Source organism: Heliconius melpomene, chromosome 20, assembly GCF_056956725.1.
Source record: "Heliconius melpomene rosina isolate 202511_hmr_F chromosome 20, ASM5695672v1, whole genome shotgun sequence".
In the NCBI taxonomy this organism is placed as follows: Eukaryota; Metazoa; Arthropoda; class Insecta; order Lepidoptera; family Nymphalidae; genus Heliconius; species Heliconius melpomene.
The window spans coordinates 11,515,732-11,543,259 of record NC_140408.1 but is presented as its reverse complement, the minus strand read 5'-3'; the positions used below and the strand labels follow the sequence as shown (position 1 = coordinate 11,543,259).

Below are 27,528 nucleotides of genomic sequence, written 5' to 3'. Positions count from 1 at the left end.
TTGAAAACTGTAAATAATTTCATAAATATATTTAATAAATATTCGTATAGTTCAAGCGGGCGTAGCCGCGTTCGGGTCCACTAGTAATATATATTATAGTCAAAAGTCGAAACGATTGGTCTAGTCATAACTCGGTATGGCTCAAGCTGATAACTTATCGTTATTTTAGTTACAGCACGATAGGCAGAGGGAATCTAGTGTTAAGACATTCCATTCTCCACTTTTCGCCGAATTCTGGAGACATTGCGTGTTGAGTGGAGGAACTCAACGTCGTGCTTTTGCAATGAGTTTTTAAATACATTCATTTCCTCGCTCTAGTTTCGAGGCTTATCATGCAATGCCTCGGAAAATTGGGTGAAAAGTGGAGATCGGAGAGTATTAATACTAGGTTCCCTCTGCCTTCTCGGCTATATGCGGGATACAGCGTGAACAACTAAAATAACATAGTCATATCGCACACGTAAATAATCTACGGATCGCGTTTATTCGTCTCAGTTGCGTTCCGATCGTTGCGGGATTTGCACGCAAAGTATATAAAAATAAATAATAAATTTAAAGCTTAAAATAAATTTAAAATTTAATTATTCATTATTGTTGTTATAGAAAATTTTTTTGGTTATTCATATTATTTGCTAAATGTTGTATTTAGTTTCCGAGTGATTGTTTTGGTTTTTTTTTTTAATTTCAACTTTTTTTTTTCATATTGGTGAGTTATTTTCTTTTATTTTATTAATTATATTTATTTATTTTTAAATTATTTTGTGTCAAAGCATATATATTTTTTAATTTTAAATAATTTAGGTAAGTGACAAAGTTTTTGAATAACAGAATGAAATTTCAAAAGCGGAGTATTTTGTTACACAAATAAAAAAAATATATAAAAACAATCAAAATATATTTATATTTTTGTATTAAATATTAACGCATACAATCCTTATACTGCTATACGCTATGGTTTTAGCTTCAATTCTTATTTGGATTGTTTATTTGTACAAGTTGATTTAAAATTAAATAAAGACAATTATTGTAAATTTAAAAACAATAAGGTAGGCAAAGGGAACCCAGTGTTAAAACACTCCGTTCCCCACTTTCTGCCGAATTCTGGAACCATTGCGTGTTGAGTGGGAGAACTCAACGCCGCGCTTTGTCTCAACACCAGAGCGAAGATATGGAAATATAAAGGTAAATAAATATTTCACTTCCTCGAGTGGGGATCGAACCCACAATCTCTCCAAAACATAAACATAGTAAAGATGAGTCTTTACTATGTTTATGATTGCAAAGTATAACTTCAAAGGCAAAACGAATGAGAAAAATAATTACTTTTTTGCGCAAATTATTTGAATCCGCGTCTACCTGAAGACAATCATGGTACAAAAACTCATCTATAATTAAAATCACATTGCTTAAAAAGATGTACTCATTTTTGTATCCGCCTCACACAGTAGGGTAGACAGAAGGAACTTAGTGTTAAGAAAGGTCTGGTTTTATTTTTTTTTGTTTTTTGTAAATGTAATGAATTTAAATATATTAAGAGGCCGTAATGGCGGACAAGTGTGCGATTGTAAGCGACGATTGTGGGTTCGATTTGCATCCAAGGATTTTTTTTTTTTTTTTTTAAATTATTTTTATATTAAATTGGCCTTAATTTGTAAAATAATTTGAACATCATTATTTCTTAAGTAGAAATTGAAGCAATAACCATCGCATACAGATATTATCCAATTGCATCTTATTTCTTTTGTTAGGTTCTGGCTCTATCTCTTCTGCACTTAGCTACTATACACATATATACATATAGATACAGAGGGAACCTGATAAGACACTCTGTTACTCAATTTTCGCCCAATTTTCGAGACATTGCGTGCCTTAACACCACACTTTCAAGTGGTATCTTCTAACCGAGGAGCGAGGAAATAATTCATTACCCCTAAATACAGAGACATTAACCTCGCATATACGTATATACACTTACAGATATATTTAAATATAATAAAGTAGTAACTGTCTGTACATGGAAGATATATATGAAGAAAGAAGATAATGTTATTACATCACGAAAGTAACTGAGATGAGAAAACAAATAATTGTATTATACAAGCGGGCGAAGACACGCGGGGGCGACTAGTATTTTTTGTTAAACATAAACAAAAAATTATATATAATCTTTCCATATAAATACGTATATAAAAGCCAAGGTCACTTTTTTGTTGACATTTTGGTCATTTTTTAAAGTTAAAAATTTAAACTATAATGCCTCTGCATGACCTCTCATCAATTAGCCTAAAGAAATTCGGTCAAGTGCATCGTGTGGCAAGTCACTGGACATATTGTTATTACAATGCAATATATGTACCTATATACGAGAAGTAGCGGTTTAAACCATAGTGACTCAGTGGCTCAGGCGTGTGACTGTGGGTTCGATTCCCAGTGACGAGAATATAATATTTAGTGCTTTAATTACATATTTATATATCAAAATATTATCAGTATAGAAATTGAATCCCGACACTGCACTGATAAGAGTCCACAAATCCCTCCTTTAACGACTATCGACTGTGCAATAAGGTAGTTCTGATATAAGGAAAATGTTTAAACAGTCCTGTGTATACGTGATTGGCTTGTAGATATTAGTATTACGAGATCAGTAACCTTTTTTTAGCTTCACGCTTTATCCCGCATATCGCAGGGTAGATAGAGGGCACATAGTGTTAAGACACTCTGTTCCACTCGCACTGCCAATTTCGTCGTGTGGAAATCAAACTCACAACCGTTGATTTTACAGTCAGACACTGCATCGCTGTGCTGCCGGGATGGCCTCAATGGATGTCGTCGTTGCGAAGTTAACTTTTGAATAATAATAATAAGATAAACGGGTAACGGATTCTATTATGGGTTATATGTACTGAACTAAGCCTTTTTAATATGGTCTTCATAATTGATGATACCGTTATGGAAATAGTTTCCCAACATTACATATTTTTTTATTATTAGCATGATGAATGTGAATACAAATTAGGGAAATATTAGTTAAGACTTATTTTTCGCTTCGCTCGCCAATCTTCTAATTCGTTTCGCTCTATTTACTAGTTATTAAAGTTAAGTATTTCAATTTATTTTTTGTATAGAACTAACGCCAGTGTTATTTCTTACAAGAGTTCATAATGTTATTTAAAAATCACACACACGTGTCTATGTTTGTATTTATATATTTTTTATATAATAAAAAGCCCGAGTTTCCTATTTAAATTGATGTCTACAACTATTTCAGTTCAATGTAGTACTAACAGCCTATCCAGATTTCTATAATAATACTTAATATTAAGATTTCTTTCTGAATTATTTGTTAAGGCCTGTCCCGGCTTGGTCTGGCGTTGAGCTACGCAACTCAACATGACGTAATGCTTCCAAAATTCGGCGGAAAGTGAGAAACGGACGCGTCGTATTGGGAACGTCTGTCTGTTTAACGGAGTGTCTTAACACTAGATTCCTTCCCAGGTTCCCTCTGGCTACCCTGCTAGATATTGGTGAGATTGGTGGCAAATTTTCACATTTTTCATTTTAAATATATTATTTTACAAATAAGCTTATTCATTCGTGATTCAATCTAAAATACCTACGTATTTGCATATTAGATAATTAAAGTTGTAAAAACAAAGTTATTCAATGTTGCCTGCAAGAAGTACTAAATAAATCACATTTTTTTAAGTATAAAAAATATAGGAAATGTGTTTTTATTACATTATGTACACGAGTGTGAATTATCTCTGTACTACTGCTTAGCTTCAGTCTGTATCCTGTACATAGCGAGGTAGACAGAGGGAATTTAGTGTTAAAACACTCCGTTATCCCCGTAACCTCGAATTCTCGAGCCTTAGCGTGTTACGTGGCGGAAATCAACACCGCGGTTTGTTTAGTTGCCAGGGCGTAAAAATGAAAATAATTCGAAAAAATGAGAAGAGATGAGACTCAGAAAAAAGGAAAATTAGTCAATGTATATTTGTCATGATGAGGACACCCATACACATTCACAACAGTTTCGGTCATGGGGGCGAACACGTAGATAGAAGCAGATAATAATAGATTGCATAAATCATATTTTACAATAATAAAAAAAACAATTTAAAAGCTTCACGCATATAATGGTTTAGGTAGGCAGAGGAAACTTGGGAACTTAGTGTCAACTCACTCCATTTCCGATTAGGGCACTTCAATTCACTATTGGATGCCGAATGCTTGAGGTACTCTTGGAACCCAACACCGCCCTTTGCCTCGCTACCAGACTGAGTAAATGAAAATATTAATTATTTCATTCCCCTAAAGCGAGAATCCAATCAACTACCGTCGCGTTATATGTAATTCGTTCTTATTTATAAATATATAAAAACCCTAATATATTTACAAATAAGAACGAATTACATATTTAACTGTTATTTATTCATGAGTTGTGTTCGCGATGCGACGGGTCGTGAGAAGAATGTTATATTCTTTAAACATAATTCCGATAACTTAGGGAAAAAGTTACCCAATTATTTTATTATCTATACAAATGGTTTTTTCTAGCTTCATACTTTTTTCCATGGCTTAAGTGTTATGAAACGTGGCAAAAGTCGCTTGGTAACTGTTTTTAACGTTCCGTACCTGAAAAGGTTCAAACGGAACCCTTCTAGGACCCCTTTTGTTATCCGACGGTGTAGACCATTTATTTCGAGAGCGCGCGTATTTTAATTCAAATGTGCAGGCTTATAGGTCTCTTGGAGCACAGAACTCAGAAAACCAAGCTTCTAAGATAACGCAATCATAAAATACAAGCATCGTTATTCATGAATATTGTATAAACGAAGTATACACTTTAAAATAATTTTTCAATTCGAAATAATTTTTGAGATTAGAGCGTATGATCAAACAATTTCTTCAGCTTTATAATATAAAAATAGATTACAATAATCAATCAATCATTGAACAGTAAAATTCGTGCGTGCTTATATTTATAATGAATGTCCTAGGTCCAGTTACATTTAATACAACATATAGTCAACTAATATGCATTGTATTGAAGCAGCTTCACGCTGTATCACGCATCTTGCGGGATACGAAGAGTTAATCCGGTGTTAAATGCCGCCGTTATCTACCCACCACCCAATTTTCGAGATAATTCGTTTTGAATGGCTAACCTTTTATTATCAGGGCGATGATAGGAAAATTATATGTTCCTGCGAGAGGAAATCGAACCTAGAACCATCGCGTACTTAAACAATTTCCAACTGCGACGCGATGGCCTCAGCTCCTTTACAAGAGTATATCTATAATTAATATTTCATCGTCGTTAAATTACGCAATAGTTTGTGTATCGCATACTATCTACAGGCGGTAAGGCCGAGCCCCGTATTCGGACGCGGCTTGAGGTGAAATTGAAATAGAACCCAGTGGTGTAGTGGTGCTGTGACAGAATTATTAAATTTGGCAAGAAGTGAGAATTTACAGTACAAATAAAAATAAGAATGTAAAAAAATCTTATATTTATATGAGAAATAAACCCACGCAAGCTTAAGTTAGTTAATTTTTCTAAATTGGACCCTCGGTGCTCGAATCCGACTCGCACTTGACCGATTTCTTCTTACTAATTCATATCACCCGCCTATTGCTCACCTATTATTTAAATAATTCACGTATAAGGCATTCAATGCCAGATTATGTCTTAAACAATCGAAATTAAGAATCTTAATTTTAGACCAGACCGTCGCGTGATGGCGTAGTGGAGTAGCCTCTGGGTGTCAACGTGACAGTTGTGGATTCGACCTCGTTCTAGGGAACTATTTTCATTTTCTCTCTGTGGTTAGACAATTGTTTGAACATCGTGTGTAAAGTGAAGAATGGAATGTCCTGACACTAAGTTCTCTCAGATTTTGCAGTCGCGGGAAAAGCATGAAGCTGAAGTTCTCTTGGCTTTCAACTTCCAACTAACTATCTACACAAGTAGTTGGAGACAGTTCGTGGCAGTGGCACAGTGACACAGTGGCACAGCGTCTGATTGTGAACACGACTTTTGTAGGTTCAATCCCACTCGTGGAAGTTAAATATTTAATATTTTAATGCCTACGTTCTGATGTCGAGGCAAAGCACGGCGGTGACTTCCATCACTCAACACGCAATGACTCCAGAATTTGGGGACGAGCTTAATTACTTATAGGTATATTAAATCAGAGGATAAAAATGTGTGGAATTCAAATTATTTGAATTTCACACAGGACGTTATTATACTAAACCATTAAATTATTACACATATAATTATATTGAAAAGTGCAACTGTTGAGTTTTTTGCCAGCTCTTCGCAGCAGAACTGCCTTGCAAGCCTGTACGTTCACAATACAGTGGTATCGACATATTCATAGCAATAGTCTATTTGAATCTGCATCCCCTGTTGTGTGCAGGATACAGCCTGGAGCTGAAGCTGAATATACAATATACCAATGTACCAGCACCTGATCTAATGGATCAAATAAATAAATTGGGTCCAGTAATTTTATTATTCGTTTTGGTCGGGATTTCGAATTATTAATAGTTTAAATGCTAAAAAACACATTTCACAGTCAATTTTGTACAGTATTAAGAAATGTACTCGTGTACCTCGGTATGCAATATGCATGCTCGTCTGACCTGGCCTCAGCTAGTTTAAGGTCGGAAGGCCGCGTGTTTTACCCAAAAATATTTTTAAACATTTATTTAACACTTACAAAATCGCGGCCAGCGTCTGGATGTGGGTTCGATTACTACCTGAGAAAATTAATTATTTTCATTTCCTCGTTCAGGTAAAAAGACAAAAGCAGCGATGAGTTCCGCTACTCAACACGAAATGTCTCGATAATTGGTATGGAAAGTGGGTACTGAAGTGGCTTAATGCACGAGTGTCTTAATAAGCATTCCTAACCCTGCCATATACGGGATACTGCGTGAAATTAGTATATATTTTTTAATTTAGAAAATTTAAATTGGTTTTTTTTTTCATCTTCGAGTACACAGAGATATTGAAGTGTTAAGAAATTCCTTTCTCCGTTTTTGAATAGATACTCAGATGAGACAATGGAGATATCCAATGTATTTGTTAATAGTAGTCTTTATAAGTTCCCTTTCATTCGCTATAGCACACTAGCATAGCGTATAACTACATATGTACATATGGTAATTGGAAGTTCGATTCCTACGCAGGGAACTAAATTATTTTTATTAAAAATTATGTAGAGTCATCATCATAACTCTAAATTCTTTCTGCCTATCCTGTAATAAGCGGGATACAGCTTGAAACTAACAAAAAATATATATTGTATCATCTACATATATCATTAATAATATATATTTAAGGCAACTGTCCGTACGTGAGACACACGTAATGTTACGCAAGCCGCAAGTATCGAAGGTTTCGCTGAGACAGCGACTGTCAAGGCTTAGATTTGCATTAGTAAGTGATATTAGCATAACATATTGATGATCAATATAAATTATACTATTGTATTTGTAATTTAATAATAATAATACCTAACTACCTAATAATTTAGGTAGTTAGGTATACTGTCGTGGCACAGCGGCTGGAAGAGAGAGAAGTGAGTTAATACACTCCGTTCTCTATATTCTGCTCTATTTTCAAGATATTGCATGTTAATTCACAGTTATAGGACAAAGCTCGGCGTTGAGTTCTGCCGCACAATACCTAATGTCATAGAAATTTTGGAACGGAGTGTGGTAGCACTGTGCTCATATAATATGCTTCATATACTGCGTGAAGTTTACTTATGTAGTTATTGTTAATACATTATAAGTATATAAGTACATAAGATCTTTGAATATCGTCGTTTTTAAACATATTTGGAACTATATAACATGGTAAAATAGCCAAAATCAATGTATATAAATCGAACCCACTATCTCCGTAAAAGCACTTAACCCAAAATACAGTGACAGCCACAGAATATTTATATAGATAGATAGATTCAAGGCAAAGAGAGATTTTTTTTATTTTTTAATATATAAAACATACTAATATCTATATATATAAAAGGACTTGTCCTCACTGACTGAGGTAAGACGCACGCACAGCCGTAACCGCTGATGGGAGAAACGTGAAATTTGGACACTTTTACTTTCGTAATCTGGACATCCACTAAGAAGGGATTTTGAAAACTTCTAACCCTAAAGGGGTAAAATAGGGATTGAAAGTTTGTATGGAAAAAAAAATAAATCGGCACCGATTTTTATAAAATTAGAAATTTAGATTTTTAAAAGTATTTAATTGAACACGTGTTTCACGGTCTTTTAGAATTTACCCCCTAAGGGTGCCAATAAGGGGTCAAAGTGGAAAAATCTTTAAAACGCCACCGATTTTTATAAAATTTGAAATTTAGACTCTTAAAAGTATTTCATTGAACACATGTTTCGTGGTTTATTTTAATTCACCCCTAAGGGTGCAAATAAGCGGGCGAAGCTGCGCGCGTCCGCTAGTTATTAATATTCCTTTTCATCGTATCATATAAATATCTCATTGAATGTAAATTGGTTAAAATGTTCTTTTTTGTGGTTTTTTTTTATCAATTTGTTGTTTGTTTTAATACTAATGACTTGAATGATTCAAGCAATTGTATGTCATTATTTTTTTTTCTTTAAATAAGACTGCAATTGTCGCATGTACAGCAAACAAATATTCGCTATAAGCTAGAATTTAATGTCTTGAATTCAGAGGGAAAACGTAGAACGCAGTGTCTTAACACTAGGTTCCATTCGCCTACCATGCTGTGTATCATCTGTCAATATCGATCTTTTCAATTCGAATGATAACAGTTAATAATTATGGCATTACACACTTTAGTATCTAGAAGCTTCTTTTCAAATAAAACAACTAAAAATTAGTAGTGTTGTGTCACTATTTTATTCTCTGACTGATTTAATAAAGACGTTACTTATAACCCCTAAGGATCCTATGCTTCGTCTCCTACAGCTTCAAGCTGTATCTTGCATATATCCCGGGTAGTTAGACCTAGTGAGATACTCTGTTTGTTTCCCACGCACCACTCCATTTTTGAGATATTACGTGTTGAGCCGCGGAACTCAACGCCGCACTTTAGCTCATGAACAAAAATGTCAAAATAATTATCTTTGTATTTTCTGAGATAGATTTTCGTACAATAGGTAATGTAAGGTTAGTTAATGGTATAGCGAGTACAACCTTGTCCGCGTTCGCTGAAATTACATATCGGTGCTTTGGTAGCAAAGAGAGTCATCCCACTTATTATATTATTTCGAGGCAATATATAATTCTTTATTTATATTATAAAACTAAAGTGTTTGTTTGGTCGAACGTAATAATCTCAGGGATGACTGGTTGAATTGAAAATTCTTTTTGTTTCGAATAGTCCATTCAGCGAGGTAGGTTAGGCTATATTACATAACGGGCTCTGTGTCTCGAGCTATACACAAATCTAAATTACTTCCGCGATCAATAAACTGAAACTGCTAAACAAAAATATATAATTTTTCTCTACAATTTCTAAATTGTAAGTCAAATTTTAATAAGATTTGGTACTTTGTTAAAGTCTTAAATTTAGTTTAACCGTATCATTTTATTGTTCATGTTACAGTTTTCATTTCCTATAGAAATTTCGAAAAATCTGCTCTCTGTGTAGCGGACGCCGGCAGCGTTCTACGCCTCGTTCTTACGTCTTATTTATGCGTTGTCTCTCAATCATAATAGAAGAATTTTAAATATTATATGGATTGTGGCAAAACTTGAAATATGTGGGTTGACTCTCTTTACCATGGAAGCATCAATATATAAAGTTCTATAAAGCTACACCTTTATTTTGCAATTTACTTCAAAATTGTTGTTATTTATTTGAAAACACTAAATTATTGTTTTTGTTGTTACAAAAGGTAATGTAATGTAAGGTAATGACTTTGACCAATGTAACAGTATAAAGAGGTAGTCGTGTTTTTTATAAGGTTTTTGAAGTCAATTTGGGGGTTTTTAGCATACTAAGTCAAGCAGTAAGTATGTAATTATTAATTTTAATTAGATGAATCTCGAATCTTAGCAATTATATTTAGATTAGGTAACAATACAATAATACGAGTCCTTTGAGTTAATCACACCCAGGATAATTATGCAGAATTTCAAATACTATGGTTTTTGTGATTTTTGATTGGATATATCAAATATTCTGTTCATATCTCCTGGCGGAGAGAAAATTGTCATATTTCAATTATTTTTATTTTTCCCCACTGGTAGGCAAAGCATGACGATGGAACCACACTCAATACGCAACGTTTGGAAATTAGGCGGAAAAAGGAGAACAGAGTGCCATAATTCTAGGATTTTTTTAATGTAATTTCATTTTATTTATAGATATGAACGCAATGTCTACAAGAATTGAGTGATTCGTTCACAGTTCTACAATAATATTTATATTTGTACGTAAATATGTGTATATAATATGTATACTGTTAATATATCACTGCGTGGTTAGGTAGGTAGTTTAAAATATTTGCTATTTTATGTGTTTTTTTTATTTACAATAATAATATAAATAAAATATATTAATGTTAATTGATTGACTTTGCTGTTACACGACGTTTTGGAAGTATTATGTGTTCGACGGAGTTTAACGCGGTGCTTTGACTTACTTTATTAGGATGGTGAAATAATTTTAAACATGTGTATATTTAAATATATTCTGGAAACGGAATGAAATTTATGACCATCTCTTGTATAATCTGACGAAAAACTTCCCCCAGTTGCATCATAAAGACGTCGTACTCGTATCATTTTGTGCTTTTATTATCACAGGCGTCCATGGAGTTTTAACTTAACTTAACTTAATAAAATTAAGTTCCTTTTGCTTACCCTGCTGCAAGGTGGATACAGCTTCAAGTGGCACACGCAATGATTTGGAATCAGGCGAAAATCGAAGAACGGGGGGTGAGACACTGAGTTTTATCACATAAACCATTTCTTAATTTGAACGAATAGTTCTTGAGATAGGCGCATTCAACCAAACAAATTCTTCAGGTTTATAATACTAAGTTTTTTTTTAATGGAAAAAAGGACAAGGCAAACGAGCGTTCGGGTCACCTGATGGTGATCACCGCCGCCCAAAAAGAGAGAGAGAGAGAGTTTTATTTATTAAATATTTTTAACATTTTTTAAAGTATTATTTATTCAACACATATTAATTTCTAACAAAATTAACACATAGGTATAATGTAAATGACATGGACATGAGATAAATAAAAAAAATACACTACTTCGTGACAATCGTGTTTATATTAGTTTAGAAGTGCGTCATGGATGCTTATTTATTTTTGACTGTTGAAAGAAGCTCACGTTATTTTCCTCATAGCAGGTTAGGCAGAGGGAAGCTAAATTTAAGACACTCGGTTGTCTAGAACCGCCCATTTTAGAGACATTGCGTGTAGCAGAACTTAATGTAGCGGTTTATCTTCTTACTAGATGGGGAAAATGAAAATAATTCCCCCCCTAGCCTAGTGCACGACGGACTCAAATGGTGTGGAAAAGTTATTTCAAAACATAGGAAAATTAGGAAAAATGTCAATGATTTCGAATCCCGATTAAGTTTAATTGCAAATATTCTGATGCGGGAACATCAAAATATTTGCAATTAACCTTATCAGAATTTGATAGTCAATTTAATTTAAGGACCTAAATGCGTGGCGTTGGGTTCCACCAATCAAAGGAAGGTGAACAAAGGTTCTTATCAGTACATTGTATAGAGACAGATCGACAGACAGCGTCTGGCTGTAAATATTTCTTCGCTTTGATAACAAGGCAAAGGGCGGCGTTCATAGGGAGGAGGGGAGGTAACGGAGTATCTTAGCACTATGTTCCCTCTGCCTAAAAGTCGTTAAGGCTTTCACGACTCAACAAACAGATTGTAAACACAACTCGCAACGGTCGTGGGTTCGACAATGTTACTTATGATATACAAAAGATAATAAACATAATTTAAGTAGTCCCTGACGTAAACTACATAATGTATTACGTTAGCAAACAAACGTAATCACTCGTAAGTAATTCTACCTCGATAAGGTCATACCAACACTGAGATACGAAGATCATTGCAAATAACTTGAAGGGCGGATAAATGCGAATTTTATTTTGGCGTAACTTAAGAACACTTAAGAAATACACTCTCAATTGTACACGATGGTGGTTACGGGTTCGAGATACAATCGAAAAAATGATTATGTTTTTAATAATTACAATTTTTCAACTTTTAGTAGAATTCTTTTTTTATTTTAGTTTTTTTTTATGAATAAATAACACACGCTGTAGTCATTCTGCATATAACGGGATTGATAGAGGGAACCTTTTTTTTTTTTTTTTTTTTTTTTTTTTTTTTTTTTTTTTTTTTTTTTTTTTGTCGCTGGGAAATGCATTTACGCAGACCGCCTATACGGAAGGCGTGCCTTACGGATGAGCGGTACTGTGGGACTCATCGGTAAAACCAATCCTACCCACTAAAACCCAGCGGAAACCCTCACCACCAAAATGAGACGCCGCAGGATCGCTCGCGCATGCTACTACGACGCCTCGGTGGGAAGCCTTTTGCAGGCCATCGTCGCTTTCTGGGTGCCCTGGGGTTTCTCCTAGGGCATCCACAGCCTTGATAACCTGCAGGAAGATCACCCTGACCCTCCCGCGGTAACACCTCTAGGGTAGGGGGAATAGAAGATGCGCATACCGCCTTCTTCTACCCCCTGGCCTACGGCGGCGGAGCGAATCTGCGTTCGAGCTGGACTCGCGCACCCGCTCCGCGGCCTCCTTCAATGCGATTACTGATTCGCAGAAGGAGACCATTGCAGACCAGTTCCTCTCACAGTCCAGCATAGCCCCTACTACACTGGCCAGTGAGAGGTCCCTTCCCACTACCGCCACCAAGGCATGGCGTTGTGGGGCCCAAGCGGGGCATTCAGCCAGAGTGTGATGCGCCGAATCCACGGAGGCATCACACTCATGGCACACCGGCGACATCTCCCGACGTGCAACCTGATGCAGGTACTTACCGAAACAACCGTGCCCCGTCAGAACCTGCACCAGTCTGAACGTCAGGACACCAAACCTCCTTTTAACCCAGCGATCCAAGTGTGGGCGAACTGCCTCCACTGTCGCTAGGCCTGCCGCCGGAGACCCCAGGTCCCCCCTCCATCGCCGGATCAGGGCTTCATCCGCTCTCCTCCTGATCCGTGCGACATCCTCACACGATGGTTGTACGCCTCGCGACCGCTCGCTTGTGCGGAAAGCATGAACTCTGGCAAGCACTTCCGCCTGTAATTCCCAAGGCGGATCGCTCGCCAATGATAGAGGGAACCTGCGAACCTAGTGCTAAGACACTCCGTTCCCATTAAGACACTTTCTTTCCCCACTTTCCAGCAAATTCTAAAGACATTGTGTGTTGATCTGCGGAACTCAACGCCGCGCTTTGCCTCGTTAGCAGAGAGAGAAATTCGATACTCACTCGATTCTCATCCCACAACCTATCGATTTTATAGTCGCCTGTACACTTCGTACTGTATGAAGATAACGAGACACATAACCCTCCTTTGCGTTACACTGTCATATAAAAGAAGTGTATAAATTAGTTAATCTAATTTAGTTTAAAAAATATACATATATGTATACATTTTGATTAATTAAATTAATAGTTTTAGTCCGGACGCGGACGTGTTAAAACTTCTCGGTAGCACGCGGTCACGGTTAGTTAATTTCAATAACCAAATTATATTTAATATAATCACTGAAAGTTGTATTTTACATATGTAATTATCGTTTAAATTAAAGAACATATTTTTTTAGTTTCATGATATATGTATTGATCGATATACTGTATATATAAAAGGGTAAACATCGTTTTAAGACACTTAAGACACGTGACACTCCGTGTTGAGCGGTGGAATTAAACGCCGCACATTGCCTCGTTGTATCTACTGCGGGAATAATATACTGCGTAAAAAGAATAACATAAAATGGCTTCAGTACCAGAAAATGGAAAACCCTATCAAAAAATATGCTAAATTTGGTATTAAAGCTGCTAGTTCTAGTGAGGTATCAGATGAAAGGATTCTGGTTAAGCTAAGACTGAATTTCAGAAAAAGCTCGAGATCTACAATTTTTGTTACAACCTATAATATCTAAAGCCTGAAATACCTATGGCCTGAAATAGGATTTGTCGATAAATGGGCAATCTAATATAAAATAATTTTCCAATTTAGACCAATAGTTCCTGAGATAAGTGCGTTCAATTAAACAAACCCTTCAACTTCGTTATAATAGTAAAGGTTCATAGCTTTGTCTACGGCACTTTTACGAGTATGTTTAAAATTAATTAAAGGTAGTCATAAAACTATGAACATGAGTACAATACGTTATGTAATATTGCATTTAAACGTCACTTTATATAATATACATTTATTGTAAACAATATTTTTTTATTTTATATTTATGTTTAAATAAATTGCTAGTCATCTTTTAATTTTTTTTTCCGGAAAATGATTTTTTTGTCGTATTTTGTACTATTATAAATATATAGAGTTTTTTTTTCATTTCCCCTCATATATTCATAAGTAAATTATATATATACATAACGTTTCTACATGTAATAAATAATTAATTATTCTATTTCTAACCGAGACCAGTTCTTATTAAGGTCAGTCGTGGTGTAGAGGCACAAGCGTGCGACTATAAACACGACAGGTTGGGGTTTGATTACTACTCGGAGAAATTAAATATATAACAAACTGAACCTAATGATAACGCGAGGTGTTGATTTTCGCCACTCAGCTCGCAATGTCGCGAAACATCACCGAAGTTTAGCCTAAAGACACTTCTCAACACTAGGGGGAACCTGTCTGCCCTGTCATACGATTTTGCGGGATACAGCGTGAAGCTAAAAAAATCCAAGTGTTAAATTACATTCCTCATCTGTCACAAAGGCATAGATAGATAAATAATAACAGCCTGTCATATTATTTATTGTCATTAATTTAATTACGATAATACATGTTTGTTATAATAATAAATTTCATATAAACATTAATATATTAATATTAATGAATATATAATTATTAATAGATATTAATAGGTATATAAAACTGAAGATTTTATTCAGTTTAGCGCATTTATCTCAGGAAGCGTACAGTAGCAGAAGCATATTGTAAGATGTAAGTAAATATTACATATTTAAAGTCAATATTCAATAGTGCTCGTTTTAAAACTAATACAAATATATTTGTGTGATGTTCTAAGTGTTTGCCTTCGACAGTGTACTGACATCACTGACAGTCGCAAATGTATGGGTTTTTCTCTATAAATTAAATATTTACTACGAAGCGAAGCGTTAAGTTCCGCCAGTCACCGTTCCTACCTATGTGTTAATTATTTAAATTCCGTTAGTTTTGAAATCGGTCTCAGTTTAAAAAAACATTAAGAGATGACTAGGCACCAAATAGATTGACTGATTAATAATTTCGCGTATTATTATTTTTTTTTTAGTTTGAATTGATTAAATATTATTTTATACAATTAAGAATTTGTTTAATTTTGTGCATATAACACGTATAATTAATTTCTTTTTTTTTCTTCACTTCACGCTGTATCCCGCATATAGCAGGGTAGGCAGAGGGAACCTAGTGTTAAGAACTCAACGCCGCGGTTTGCCTCGACACCAGAGCGAAGAAATGGAAATATAAACGTAAATAAATATTTCACATCCTCGAGTCGAGGGGATCGAACCCACAACCGTCGCGTTACAGTCACACCCTTGTGCTGCTGCGTCAGGACGGCCTTCTTCTTGATTTCTTTTTTCAAAAAAATATTTACTCACCCTAGAAATTAAAAAAAAAAATAATAGTCCAGTATAAGAATAAACAAAATTTCGGGAAGCCCTACTTCAGAGTTGACTCTACTCGTCGACTGTTCTATACTGCGCTATCTACTTTCAAGTATAAATGTCATAACGGAAAAAACTAAAGGACATAAGACATAGACATTAAGACATTAGACATTAAGTTCTATCTGCCTATATCATGCAGTATTAACCGGATACACTGGTTATGTCTAGCAAATAGCAGGTGTATGCACCTTTCATAGTACAATAATATTATTAGAGCGGCACTTTGCCAAATTCCGATTAAATATTTAGCATTGTCTAATATATGAATAGAAGAATTACTTCTGAATGGGTTGATTTACGTATGTAAATCAAATAGGCAACTTACTATATAGAAGTCGTCCTGCGGTGGACAGCGTTTGGAAGTAAAGGCGACGATTGTGAGTTCGATTCCCTCTCAAACAAAGCGATGAGTTAATCCAAACACGCATTGTTTCAATTATTAACCGTTAAGTGGGGAAAGGAGTATGACTTGGCACTAGGTTATTTCTGCATATCGTACTTACATACATCGTGCGAGGTACAGGATTAGTTAAAAAAACGACGGTTTTTAGATTTTATTTATCTTTATTTTTATTTCCTGTATCAGTATCGTGGTACGATGCCAATGCAATAGGCAGAGGGAACCTGTTGTCAAGACTCGCCGTTCACCACTTCCGCTCAATTATTAAAACATTGTCTGGATTGCGGAAATCAACCCAATTGCCATGTGCCCATCTTGTTACGAGAGTGAGGACACCACAAACACCACAAACAACAAACCTTTTTCTACTCCAAATGTATTTAGATTTCATCTATCCATACTTTTATAATAGCTGTGTACAAATTATTCGCTATCATTAAACAGGAATTATATTAAAGAAGATATTATAGTAGTAGTTAATAAGTTACACTAATTGTAGAAAACGTGATCGACTGATTTATTATGGAAGAGCTCAAACATTAGTACTGACTAATTAAGTAGGTACTTAAACGATCTGAAGCCGTCATGGGGCAAGAGCATAAGCGTGAGCCTGTAAACGTGACGGTGGGGGGTTCGATTTCTACTCGGGGAAAATAAATATTTAATACTTTCATTTCCTCAATCAGGAGAAAGCGCCATATAGTATCCTGCCGCTCAATCCACAGTGACAGCGGAGTGTTTTAATACTAGGATCCCTCTGCTTTCCCTCCTATATCCGGGATACAGCGAGGAGCATTTTTTTTTCATTTTAAGTATTGTCAATTATTGTTTAAGGTATACAATGGTGGCCAGGCCGAAGTCGCCGTGTGACGCACTGCTGCCGCAGTTCTACGCCGGGAGGAGCATCTTCATTACTGGAGCTACTGGCTTTATGGGGAAAGTAAGTAAAGACAAAAATAGCTACTTAGATAAAGAAAATTATTTAACCGACTTCAAAAAGAAACGTTACGAGGTTACGTTTGTCGGCTTATGAATAAAGAATTTTCAGTCCAACATAGAATAATAGTCGAATAGTCCCAAATTTTCAGTCAAACGTCGAAACAAAAATAAAAGTTGAACTTCACGCTGTATCCCGCACACAGCAAGGTAGGCAGAGGGAACCTAGTGTTAAGATACTCCGTTCCCCACTTTCTGTCGGATTCTGGAGACATTGCGTGTGGCAGAACTCAACTAAATAAAATTTATATACGCAGTCTAATTCAGAGAGAGACAGAGAGTGTGTCTGTTACACCGTCACATATCAAACCTACTACCAGCGCAAACAATCATTGCTACACATTCCTCTACTAATTCACAATGGTGTTTAGAATACCTACACTTCGCGCTTACCTCAATCAAATATAAATTATAATGCTAATAATATCAGTTGAAATTAATCATTTTTGTGATTTATTACACCTATCCATATAATCTATATATATAAAAGGACTTGTCCTCACTGACTGAGGTAAGACGCACGCACAGCCGTAACCGCTGTGCGTAGAAACGTGATATTTGGACAGATGTTTACTTTTGTAATCTGGACATCCACTAAGAAAAGATTTTGGAAAATTTTAACCCTAAAGGGGTGAAATAAGGGTTGAAAGTTTGTATGGAAAAATTTTTAAATCTGCACCGATTTTTATAAAATTGTAAATTCAGACTCTTAAAAATATTTAATTGAATACGTGTTTCACGGTTTTTTATAATTTACCCCCTAGGGATACAAATAAGGGGTTGAAAGTTTGTATGGAAAAAACTTTAAATCACCACCGATTTTTATAAAATTTGAAATTTAGACTCTTAAAATATTACATTGAATACATGTTTCGTGGTTCATTTTAATTCATCCCCTAGCGGTGCAATTAAGGGGTTGAAAGTTAGTATGGAAAAATCTTTAAATCGCCACCGATTTTTTTTTAAATTCTAAATTTAGACCCTTAAGAATTTAATTGAACACATGTTTCTTGGTTTATTTTAATTCATCCCCTAGGGGCGCAAATAAGGGGTTGAAAGTTTGTATGGAAAAATCTTTAAATCGGCACCGATTATTATAAAAATTGAAACTTAGACTCTTAAAAATATATCACTGAACACATGTTTCGTGGTTTATTTTAATCCATCCCCTACGGTTGTAAATCAGGGGTTGAAAGTTAGTATGGAAAAATCCTTAATCGCCACCGATTTTTATAAAATTTGAAACTTAGACTCTTAAAAATATTTCATTAAATACATATTTCGTGGCTCATTTTAATTCATCCCCTAGGGGTGCAAATAAGGGATTGAAAGTTAGCATGGAAAAGTCTTTAAACCGCCACCGATTTTCATAAAATGTGAAATTGATACTCTTAAAAATATTTCATTGACTGCGAAAGCGAAGCTGCGCGCGTCCGCTAGTATTATAAATATTAATATTCGCCTTTAGACGATACTAATTACTTAACCTATTATTTGCACGTAAAGGTAATTCTTAATTCGCATAGAGACTCGTCCATACAATACAATTTTTTTTAGCCACATACTGTATGGCACAAATATCAGGATTTGCAGGGAATCTAGTGTTAAGACACTCTGTTCCCCATTTTCTACGGAATTTGGCATCGCGCTTACAGTCACCAACACCGCCCCGCCCCCCCCCCCCCCTGCATCACGGCCACTTATGTACTTATATTTATACTTACTTATTTTTATATCATTCCCAAACAACTAATATCTTACGTAAAATATTTGACCAGGTTTTGATAGAGAGGCTACTTTCAACTTGCCCTGATGTCGGCCGTCTGCATTTGCTTATGAGACACAAGAAGGGTGAAGCCCCTGAGAAACGGCTGCTAGTGTTGAAACAGTCACAGGTTTGTACTTTTATTTTATTTTTGATAGGCTCTGTCTGCGTTCATCCTGGGTGGTTAAACGGAAATACCTGAAAGTTGTATATACTAAGTTCCTGACCAGTGGACTCTCTATCCTACTATGTACCTTTAACAACATTCAGTTGAGATAGATTTTTTAATATCTGCCTATAAAATTTTTCTTTTTTTCTTGAATGAAATAACTGTTTACATAATTTTATTTAAAGTAATAACTGTAAATTGCATAAAATATGAAGCCTTTTACGGAATATACTTTTATTAAATTAGTGAATCAATTTTACATTTTTAAATATAAATTATTATAAAAAAATACATTTAAAAATATAAAAAACCACTCTTCCGAGGGCGGGACAAGGGTCCAAGCCATCGGTGGCTAGGGCTCCAGAGAGAGGAACCGCCGCACAATACGCGCCGTCAAGTAATACTGCCTTCTGTATCTGGTTCTTGATCCAACAGCTAAGCGATAGCCTCTTAAGATGTTGGTCGAGGCTTTTCGCTATTATTATTATTTTATTTAATTAACTATTTACCTCCAGGTATTTGACATTCTCCGTCAAACCAATCCGTCTCAACTCGACAAGCTGTGTATCATCCCGGGGGACGTGTCTCAGCCCGGACTCGGTATTACTGGATCTTATCTGAAGGAACTGCAAGAGGTTTGATTTACTATTTACTTTGTTTTTTATTTTGTAGAATTATTATTTAATTAAAATCAGCTTCATGCTGTATCCCGCGCACGGCAGGGTAGGCAGAGGGAACCTAGTGTTAAGACACTCCGTTCCCCACTTTTTGCCAAATTCTAGAGTAATTGCGTGTTGAGTGGCAGAACTCAACGTCGCGCTTTGCCTCGACACCAGAGCGAAGAAATGGTAATATAAACGTAAATAAATATTTCATTTCCTCGAGTGGGGATCGAACCCTTCTGCCGCTGCATCACTACGACTTATTTTTTTATTATTATTTAATCTATATATATAAAATCGAAAGGTCACTCACTAATCACAAAATCTCAGAAACTACATGTGCTAGGAATCTGAAATTTTGCATAGGAGTCATTTATAAGACGTAGGTGCTCGCTAAGACGGGAATTTGTAATATTCGACTTCTAAGGGGTTGTTTTTGGGGTCGAATGTTTGTATGAAACTTCGTTACTACAAATGCTAGGAGTCTCAAATTTCGCATAGACGTCACTAGGACGTAGCCATGGAGACAGAAATTAATAATAACATAGTTCACGCGGGTGAAACCGCGAGCGGGTCTCTAGTTGCTTATATTATAAAGTATATATAATCTCCTTTTAAATTAAAACTATTAGTTTCAGCTTTGACTCATCTTTTTTATTTTCTCGATTGTTAAAATACATTGATGGAAACTGTCCTAATAAATGAGGAAATATTAAACAGTATTTAAACCCAAAATCTATTAGGCCATCGTAAAGCACAGCCACTAAGCGTCTGATTATCAACTAGATATTTGTGGGTTCGATTCTCACTTTGAAGGGTGAATTATGTTCATTTCCTCAGTCGGGATACCTTGGCAAGCCTGGGCTTGCTGGCATTGGGCACCGCCACTCAATACGCAAGTTATCGAAAATTGAGCGATATAAATATAATAACAACACTATTTGGACAACCAGGTGTCAATAGTGTTCCACTCGGCAGCCACCCTGAAGTTCGACGAGGCTCTGCCTACAGCTGTGGAACAGAACGTGCTCTCAGTGATGCGCCTTATGGACATATGTGATACTTTACCTAATCTTCAGGTAATATCATTTGAAATTATATTTATATCTATACTTATAATAAAAGAAGATCGTTGTCTGTACTTGGAAGATATTTAAAAAAAATGTTATTGGGAACCTTTCTTAACCTAATAGAATCCACAACAATGATGTTTAAAATTTTTGTCTGTGCGTTTGTTATCGCTAATCTCAGAAGTGGCTAAACTGATTTAGATGCGGTTTTCACTATTGGATTCTGGAAAGCTTCCGAAAACATATAGGGTTTATTTTATTACAATCGATTCATAAATAAAAAAGTTATGTCAATTTAAAGTAGTTCGAGAAATTTGCTAATTGCCGTAACAATTATTTTATAAAACTCTTTTACTAAATTGACTGAATCTTTAGTTTTCAATTTCTTTATTAATATTTCTATTTCAAGCGGGCGTAGCCCCGCACGGGCCCACTAGTATATTAATATAAGACCAGCGACTCGTTCGCTTGAGCTATGTTATTATTTTTTTAAATTAATAATATAAATTACTTTCGTGCCTTAATAACATTATCACTTTAAAGACAATCCTTAGGTAGATATACATTGAAAAGTAAAGTTGTCGAAGTTTTTCGAATTAAATACTTTAAATTAATATATATTTTTTTATGAACCGATGGTAATAAAACTAACACTAAATCTGCATTTAAATTTGTTGACATTAGCGTTCACAAACGCACAGACAAACAAACAAACAACTTAAGAACTATTGTCCTGCTTTTATTACATTGATAAATGCGATAATAGAACTTTGATGAGTAACAATTATTTTAAAATTACACATCTTCTAAAAATTTGAGATTCCATTACGAAGCTAAATGTTTGTCGTAGTGAAATTTAACTTTAAGCAAGTTAAGGATAAATCTCGAAAATTACGCAGTGCCTGGGGTACAGAGTGGTTTACCACTAGGTTCCATCTGCTTACTTCTATACGCAGGAAAAACAACATTAAAACTATATTTATTTAAGCTACAATAATATAATTTCAGGCTTTGGTCCATGTATCAACCGCATACAGCAACTCGGAGCGTAGTGTGATAGAAGAGAAAGTGTATTCAGCTCCAGCTCCTCTTCCCCGACTCTTGGCGCTGGTAGATGCTGTTCCACCACCACTGATGGCTAATATTACGTCCCAGTGAGTGTTGTATTTTTCTTTTTTTAGCTTTACGCGTTATCCTCAGCGTGATAGCCAGAGAGAACGGAACGCCAAACTCTACGGCCTATACCCACACCTCTATCACCTCCAACACTAGAGTTCCACGGAGTCTCCGTTTACCATTAAGACACTTTTCGCCGAATTCTCGTTTGGGAATCGAACTCACTACAGTTACACGCTTGTGTCCCTGAGGCACGACTAGCCTCAAAATCCAAATCCTGGAAAAAGATAGTGAAGAACCCTTCCCTTCCTGTACATTTTCTAATTCTAACAAATTTTCACTTTTCACAGATACATAAAACCCAAGCCCAACACCTACACGTTCACAAAGGCAATGGCTGAAGAAGCAGTCAACACTCGTCCCAACAAGACTTATCCCATAGCTATCTTCAGACCTACTATTGGTAAAGAAATGTTTTATTTTCTTCCATTACTGAGTGACTGACAGACACCGCACAGTCGATACTACGCGGCGGCACTAATAGAGGATTTTCTGAAATTAATAAGAAAACATGAAAAAACAAGGTTCTACTCGTAGTCCACGTAAACGAAGTTGGGAGCAACGATTCGTAATTTAATTAAATAGATATCAATTATATTATTACATACTAGAACAATAAGGGACTTGATTTATGTGATCGCACAGCACAACAGACTAAGAGAGCCCAGTGCCAAGACTTAATTTATACAAATTCGAAACTTAACGCCGTAGAGTGAGAAAACATCTTAAATAATATAAACATTCCTATTACTAATTTTGATTATGTATTACTACAGTTGTATCTTCACTTCGTCACCCTTATCCGGGATGGATTGAGAACTTAAACGGCCCCAGCGGCGTGGTGGCGGCCGCTGGGAAAGGACTCCTGCATGTATTTAGAAGGAAACCAGACGCCAGGGCTGATCTACTTCCAGTGGACATGGCCATAGACACTATGCTGGCTGTGGCCTGGGAGACTGCGGTTGACAAGTATGTTTCTTGATATGTTTAAATCAATGCAATTTAAAATATTTTTTATTTAAATATATTTTTGCAAGGGGTTTATATATCGTAGATTAATATATAACCACCACTGGCGCGGAAGATAGTTCTAATGAGAATTAATTAATTTAATTTTTACTATCTTCAATATAATTGTTAATGGTATTTCATCAATCTTTTTAATCTATATCTTTTTCTTTCTTTTTAATATTAATCTGAAACCTTTCCTGAATGAAATGATTTTTTTTGTTTGATTTCTAACAAAATTTAATTTATGATCTTTCACCATGGTATTTATCTTATCCCAGAATTCCTGAGGTCCGAGTGTACAACTGCAGTACATTTGAAAATCCAACTACGTGGTTGGCTTTCGAGAAGTCACTGAAAAAATTCCTTCCCATAAATCCCATGGACGGCTGCGTTTGGTATCCTAGCGGCTTTGGAGTAGAAGCAAAGTAAGCCCTTAGGCCCTTTATACTCAAATTTATTAGGTTGTAGACATTGTAGACGCCAAACGTGGCGGAGAGCACAAGGAAGTAATGTAAATGCGATACGAAACGCAAAACGATCGATTCCCTCTCAAAGAGATTAAATATTAAATATTTTCAATGCCTCGCTCTCGTGTCGAGGTAAAGTGCGGCGTTGAGTTTTGCCACACAAAAACCAGTGCCTCTAAAATTCTGCAGAAAGTGGGGAAAGGAAGTGAAAGGAATTGTTATGGAAAAGGAATGTCTCAACACAAGGATCCCTGTGCGTCCGTGAAGCTAAAATATTCCTTTGAAATAGACTGGAGCTAACATTTAATTCCAAAGACGTGTTATCTATATATATAAAAGGACTTGTCCTCACTGACTGAGGTAAGACGCACGCACAGCCGTAACCGCTGTGCGTAGAAACCTTAAATTTGGACAAAAGATTACTTTCGTAATCTGGACATCCACTAAGAAGGGATTTTGAAAAATTTTAACCCTAAAGGGGTCAATTAGGGGTAGAGAGTTCGTATGGAAAAAAATTTAAATCTGCGCCGATTTTTATAAAATTTAAAAGTTAGATTTTTAAAAGTATTTAATTGAATACGTGTTTCATAGTTTTCTAGAATTCTCCCCCTAAGGGTGCAAATAAAGGGTTGAAAGTTTGTATCGATTTTTTTAAATCGGCACCAATTTTTATAAAATTTGAAATTTTGACTCTTAAAAGTATTTAATTGAACACATGTTTCATGGTTTTCTAGAATACTTCCCCTAAGGGTGCAAATAAGGGGTTGAAAGTTTGTATGGAAAAATCTTTAAAACGCCACCGATTATTATGAAATTTTTAATTTAGACTCTTAAAAATATTTAATTGAACATGTGTTTCATGGTTTTCTAGAATTCACCCCCTAAGGGTGCAAATAAGGGGTTGAAAGTTCGTATGGAAAAATCTTTAAATCGTCACCGATTTTTATAAAATTTTAAATTTAGACTCTTAAAAATATTTCATTGAACATAAGTTTCGTGGTTTATTTTAATTCATCCCCAAGGGGTGTAAATAAGGGGTTAAAATTTTATATAGAAAAATCTTTAAATCACCACTGATTTTTATAAAATTTGAAATTGAGACTCTTAAAAATATTTTATTGAACACGTGTTTCAAAGTTTATTAGAATTCACCCCTAAGCAATAAGCAAGCGAAGCTGCGCGCGTCCGCTAGTCTTTTATAAAATCAACCATCACCACTATAAAATAACTTTACCACATTTGATTAATTATTTTTAATTAATACATTAAACTTAAAACTGAATTCCACAACGGAAAGTGGAGAACGGAGTGTCTTAACACTAGGTTCCCTCTCCTACCCTTCTATAAGCGGGATACGGCGTGAAGCTGAAAAATAAAATAAACTAAAAACAATTGTTCATTACTAAAAGGTTTCTCTATTTTTTTACATTTATTTCAGTATTCTACACCAATCTATTAAATCAATAATATACGTTTTTTTATTCCAGATACGCCTATAAATTATTGGAAATTTTCCTTCAGACCATTCCGTTGCATGTCGCTGAATATATTATCAGAACACTTGGATTCAAGATGAAGTAAGTTTAAGTTATATACGTTTTTTAATGATAGTTTCAACAAAGCACTATTTGCATATAAACACTAAAAAAACTATTTATCATATATTCATATAATTTATATTATAGTAATGATTATAATAAAATGTTATTTTGCTCTATTATAATATATACCTACATAATATAAGTACCGTAACTTGCTGTGTGTGGGACACAGCGTGAAGCTAAAACAAATACGTTATTGCAGGTTAAGCCTAATAACAGCAGACAAAAAGATACGTGCAATGAGTGACGTCCTCGCTTTCTTCGCGTTACGTGAATGGCACTTCAAGACTGACAACGTAACTAAACTCCGCGCACGTCTGACGCCAAGTGACAGCGCTATATACAATCTGGATCCTAAGAGTATAGAGTAAGTGGAAAGATGGTACATTTTAAAGAGTTTTTGGTCAATGATGAATGCGTAATTTAATATTGATTCTTTTATTTCCTAATAAAAGTTGATAAAATAAGGCTAAAATTGTTTTATAATAGATTAAATATAAGATAAGTGGAAATCTGTTTTAACTGTGGATTCTCTTTTTAATTCTATTTTTAAGTAAAAGGCATTTATTGTAATAAGAAACGTGCACGCGTTCTTCCGCTTAGCGGCAAAAGAAGTCGCCTAGTGTGCGCACACTCCGTTCTTCATTCTATATTTGAAAATCATGTTGAGTGGCGGAACTCAACGTCGCGCTTTGTCTACCAGAGCGCAGATATGACAATTATTAAATTGTAATCATTCCCCCCAAGTGGTTAGAACTTACAACCCTAGTGTCAATAGTGTGGCGTTGACCCACTGCGACATGCCAGCTTGATGGATTTATTGTCATAATTCCATGAAGTTTGTTAATTTTAAAATGAATGTTATCGTTACAGCTGGAATGAACTCTACATTAACTTCATCAAAGGCACAAGAAAGTATTTACTGAAGGAAAAAGATCAAGACATTGCAGAAGCTAGGAAACACATAAAAAGGTATTTAATACAATAATATAACATATAGGTAGGTATAGTACAGACCGTCATTACTTTTTTAATATCTGTATGAATAACGTTTTAAATTAAAAGTTATATTAAATCAGAAATAAATTGAATCATTCCCCACGTATTATTTAGAGTATTCTTTTGATAAAACAAATATATATTTATTTAACTAGACGGTTGTGAGTGTTGCATTTTTTTTAATAAATATAGGTAAAAATACAGACTATTAATTTCACGAATACAAACTGAAAATCGATTAAATATGTGGAAAACAATTTCTTTTTTGTAGTACTTACATAGCACTATTTACATTTTTTTTTCTTTTTCAGAATGTACATTTTACACAAGAGCGTATTATTCTTCTTGATGGTCCTCCTCTTCAGGCTTATCATACAAAACAAGTCGATACGTGAAGTAGTGTATGGAACTGTGAAACTATTGATATCTCTTTTATTCGCTGCTTACAGTCGAGTGATTGACGTTATATGAAAGAGATAGACATAGTATGTAGGTTAAATATAAATAATCTTTTATATACTGTACGGTTTACGCTTGACGAGTCGTGGTCGCCCTAAAGTTAGCTGTAGATGGCAGACTTAAATTCAGAATTTTTGTTATATTTGATTGTTGCACGAGCGTCCATCATAGCACGAAATACTTTTTTTCAGGGGTGAGCTACTCTAGCCACTCCCCGCCCGGTGACGCTATCGAGACCAGTCCAGGTCAACAGCAATAAAGCCAAATCGATAAAAAAATACATTTGATTGTTTATTTTCCGAGTGCGATTGAACAATGCGCTAAAGTTTAGGAAGCCAACTTCAAGGCAACCACTACAAGTCGGCGTACTTACTGTAAAAACCAACAAAAGTTTTTTTTCCAGTAAATGACAATGATCCATAATCAAACTGCCATAAATAGATATTTTTTATTTACTTTTGATCGGTATTTGTACGGTTTAATGATATTTGCCGTGAATATACCTAATATTTAATAAGTGAATATAAATTATGATATTGAGCTATACCAAAATTTAAATGCTTACATATTACCACTCAAACCTTTTTATTATTTATAATATTTTTCTATAGTAACATTTATTGATACTGGTTGACCTATGTTGTACAAAAGAAGTACCTGAGACACAAAACGACAAAAGCAAGCCGTTTCATAGCAGAATTTTCGTAAATTGAATTGACCAGGAAAAGAGATTCTAAATAAAGATAACTTGAATATTTTACTTAGTTATTAATGAATGCTCAATTATTAGTATTAAGTCC

The 27,528-nt window shown here is 35.0% G+C and overlaps 1 protein-coding gene across 2 annotated transcripts; it reads left to right on the top strand.

Annotated features, from left to right (window-relative positions):
- Positions 1–415: 415 nt before the first annotated feature.
- On the top strand, positions 416–27,098 carry LOC146528006 (putative fatty acyl-CoA reductase CG5065). Of its 2 annotated transcripts, none has more exons than XM_085204930.1 (13): positions 416–706; positions 17,188–17,293; positions 19,128–19,244; positions 19,799–19,918; positions 20,899–21,024; positions 22,024–22,169; positions 22,482–22,594; positions 22,968–23,160; positions 23,481–23,627; positions 25,157–25,246; positions 25,473–25,637; positions 26,144–26,242; positions 26,581–27,098. In XM_085204930.1, the coding sequence occupies exons 2-13, from the start codon at positions 17,195–17,197 to the stop codon at positions 26,738–26,740; spliced, it is 1,575 nt and encodes a 524-aa protein (XP_085061056.1). In that variant the 5' UTR covers positions 416–706; positions 17,188–17,194; the 3' UTR covers positions 26,741–27,098. The 2 variants fall into 2 exon arrangements, with proteins under 2 accessions (XP_085061056.1, XP_085061055.1); XM_085204929.1 differs by lacking the exon at positions 416–706 and adding an exon at positions 15,180–15,222 and having other exon boundaries at positions 26,581–26,884.
- Positions 27,099–27,528: the final 430 nt, after the last annotated feature.

Coding starts and splice junctions, on each gene's coding strand:
- LOC146528006 (XM_085204929.1), top strand. Junction 17,294..19,127: donor CTACTGGCTTTATGGGGAAA/GTAAGTAAAGAC, acceptor ATATTTGACCAG/GTTTTGATAGAGAGGCTACT. Junction 23,161..23,480: donor TGGGAGACTGCGGTTGACAA/GTATGTTTCTTG, acceptor ATCTTATCCCAG/AATTCCTGAGGTCCGAGTGT.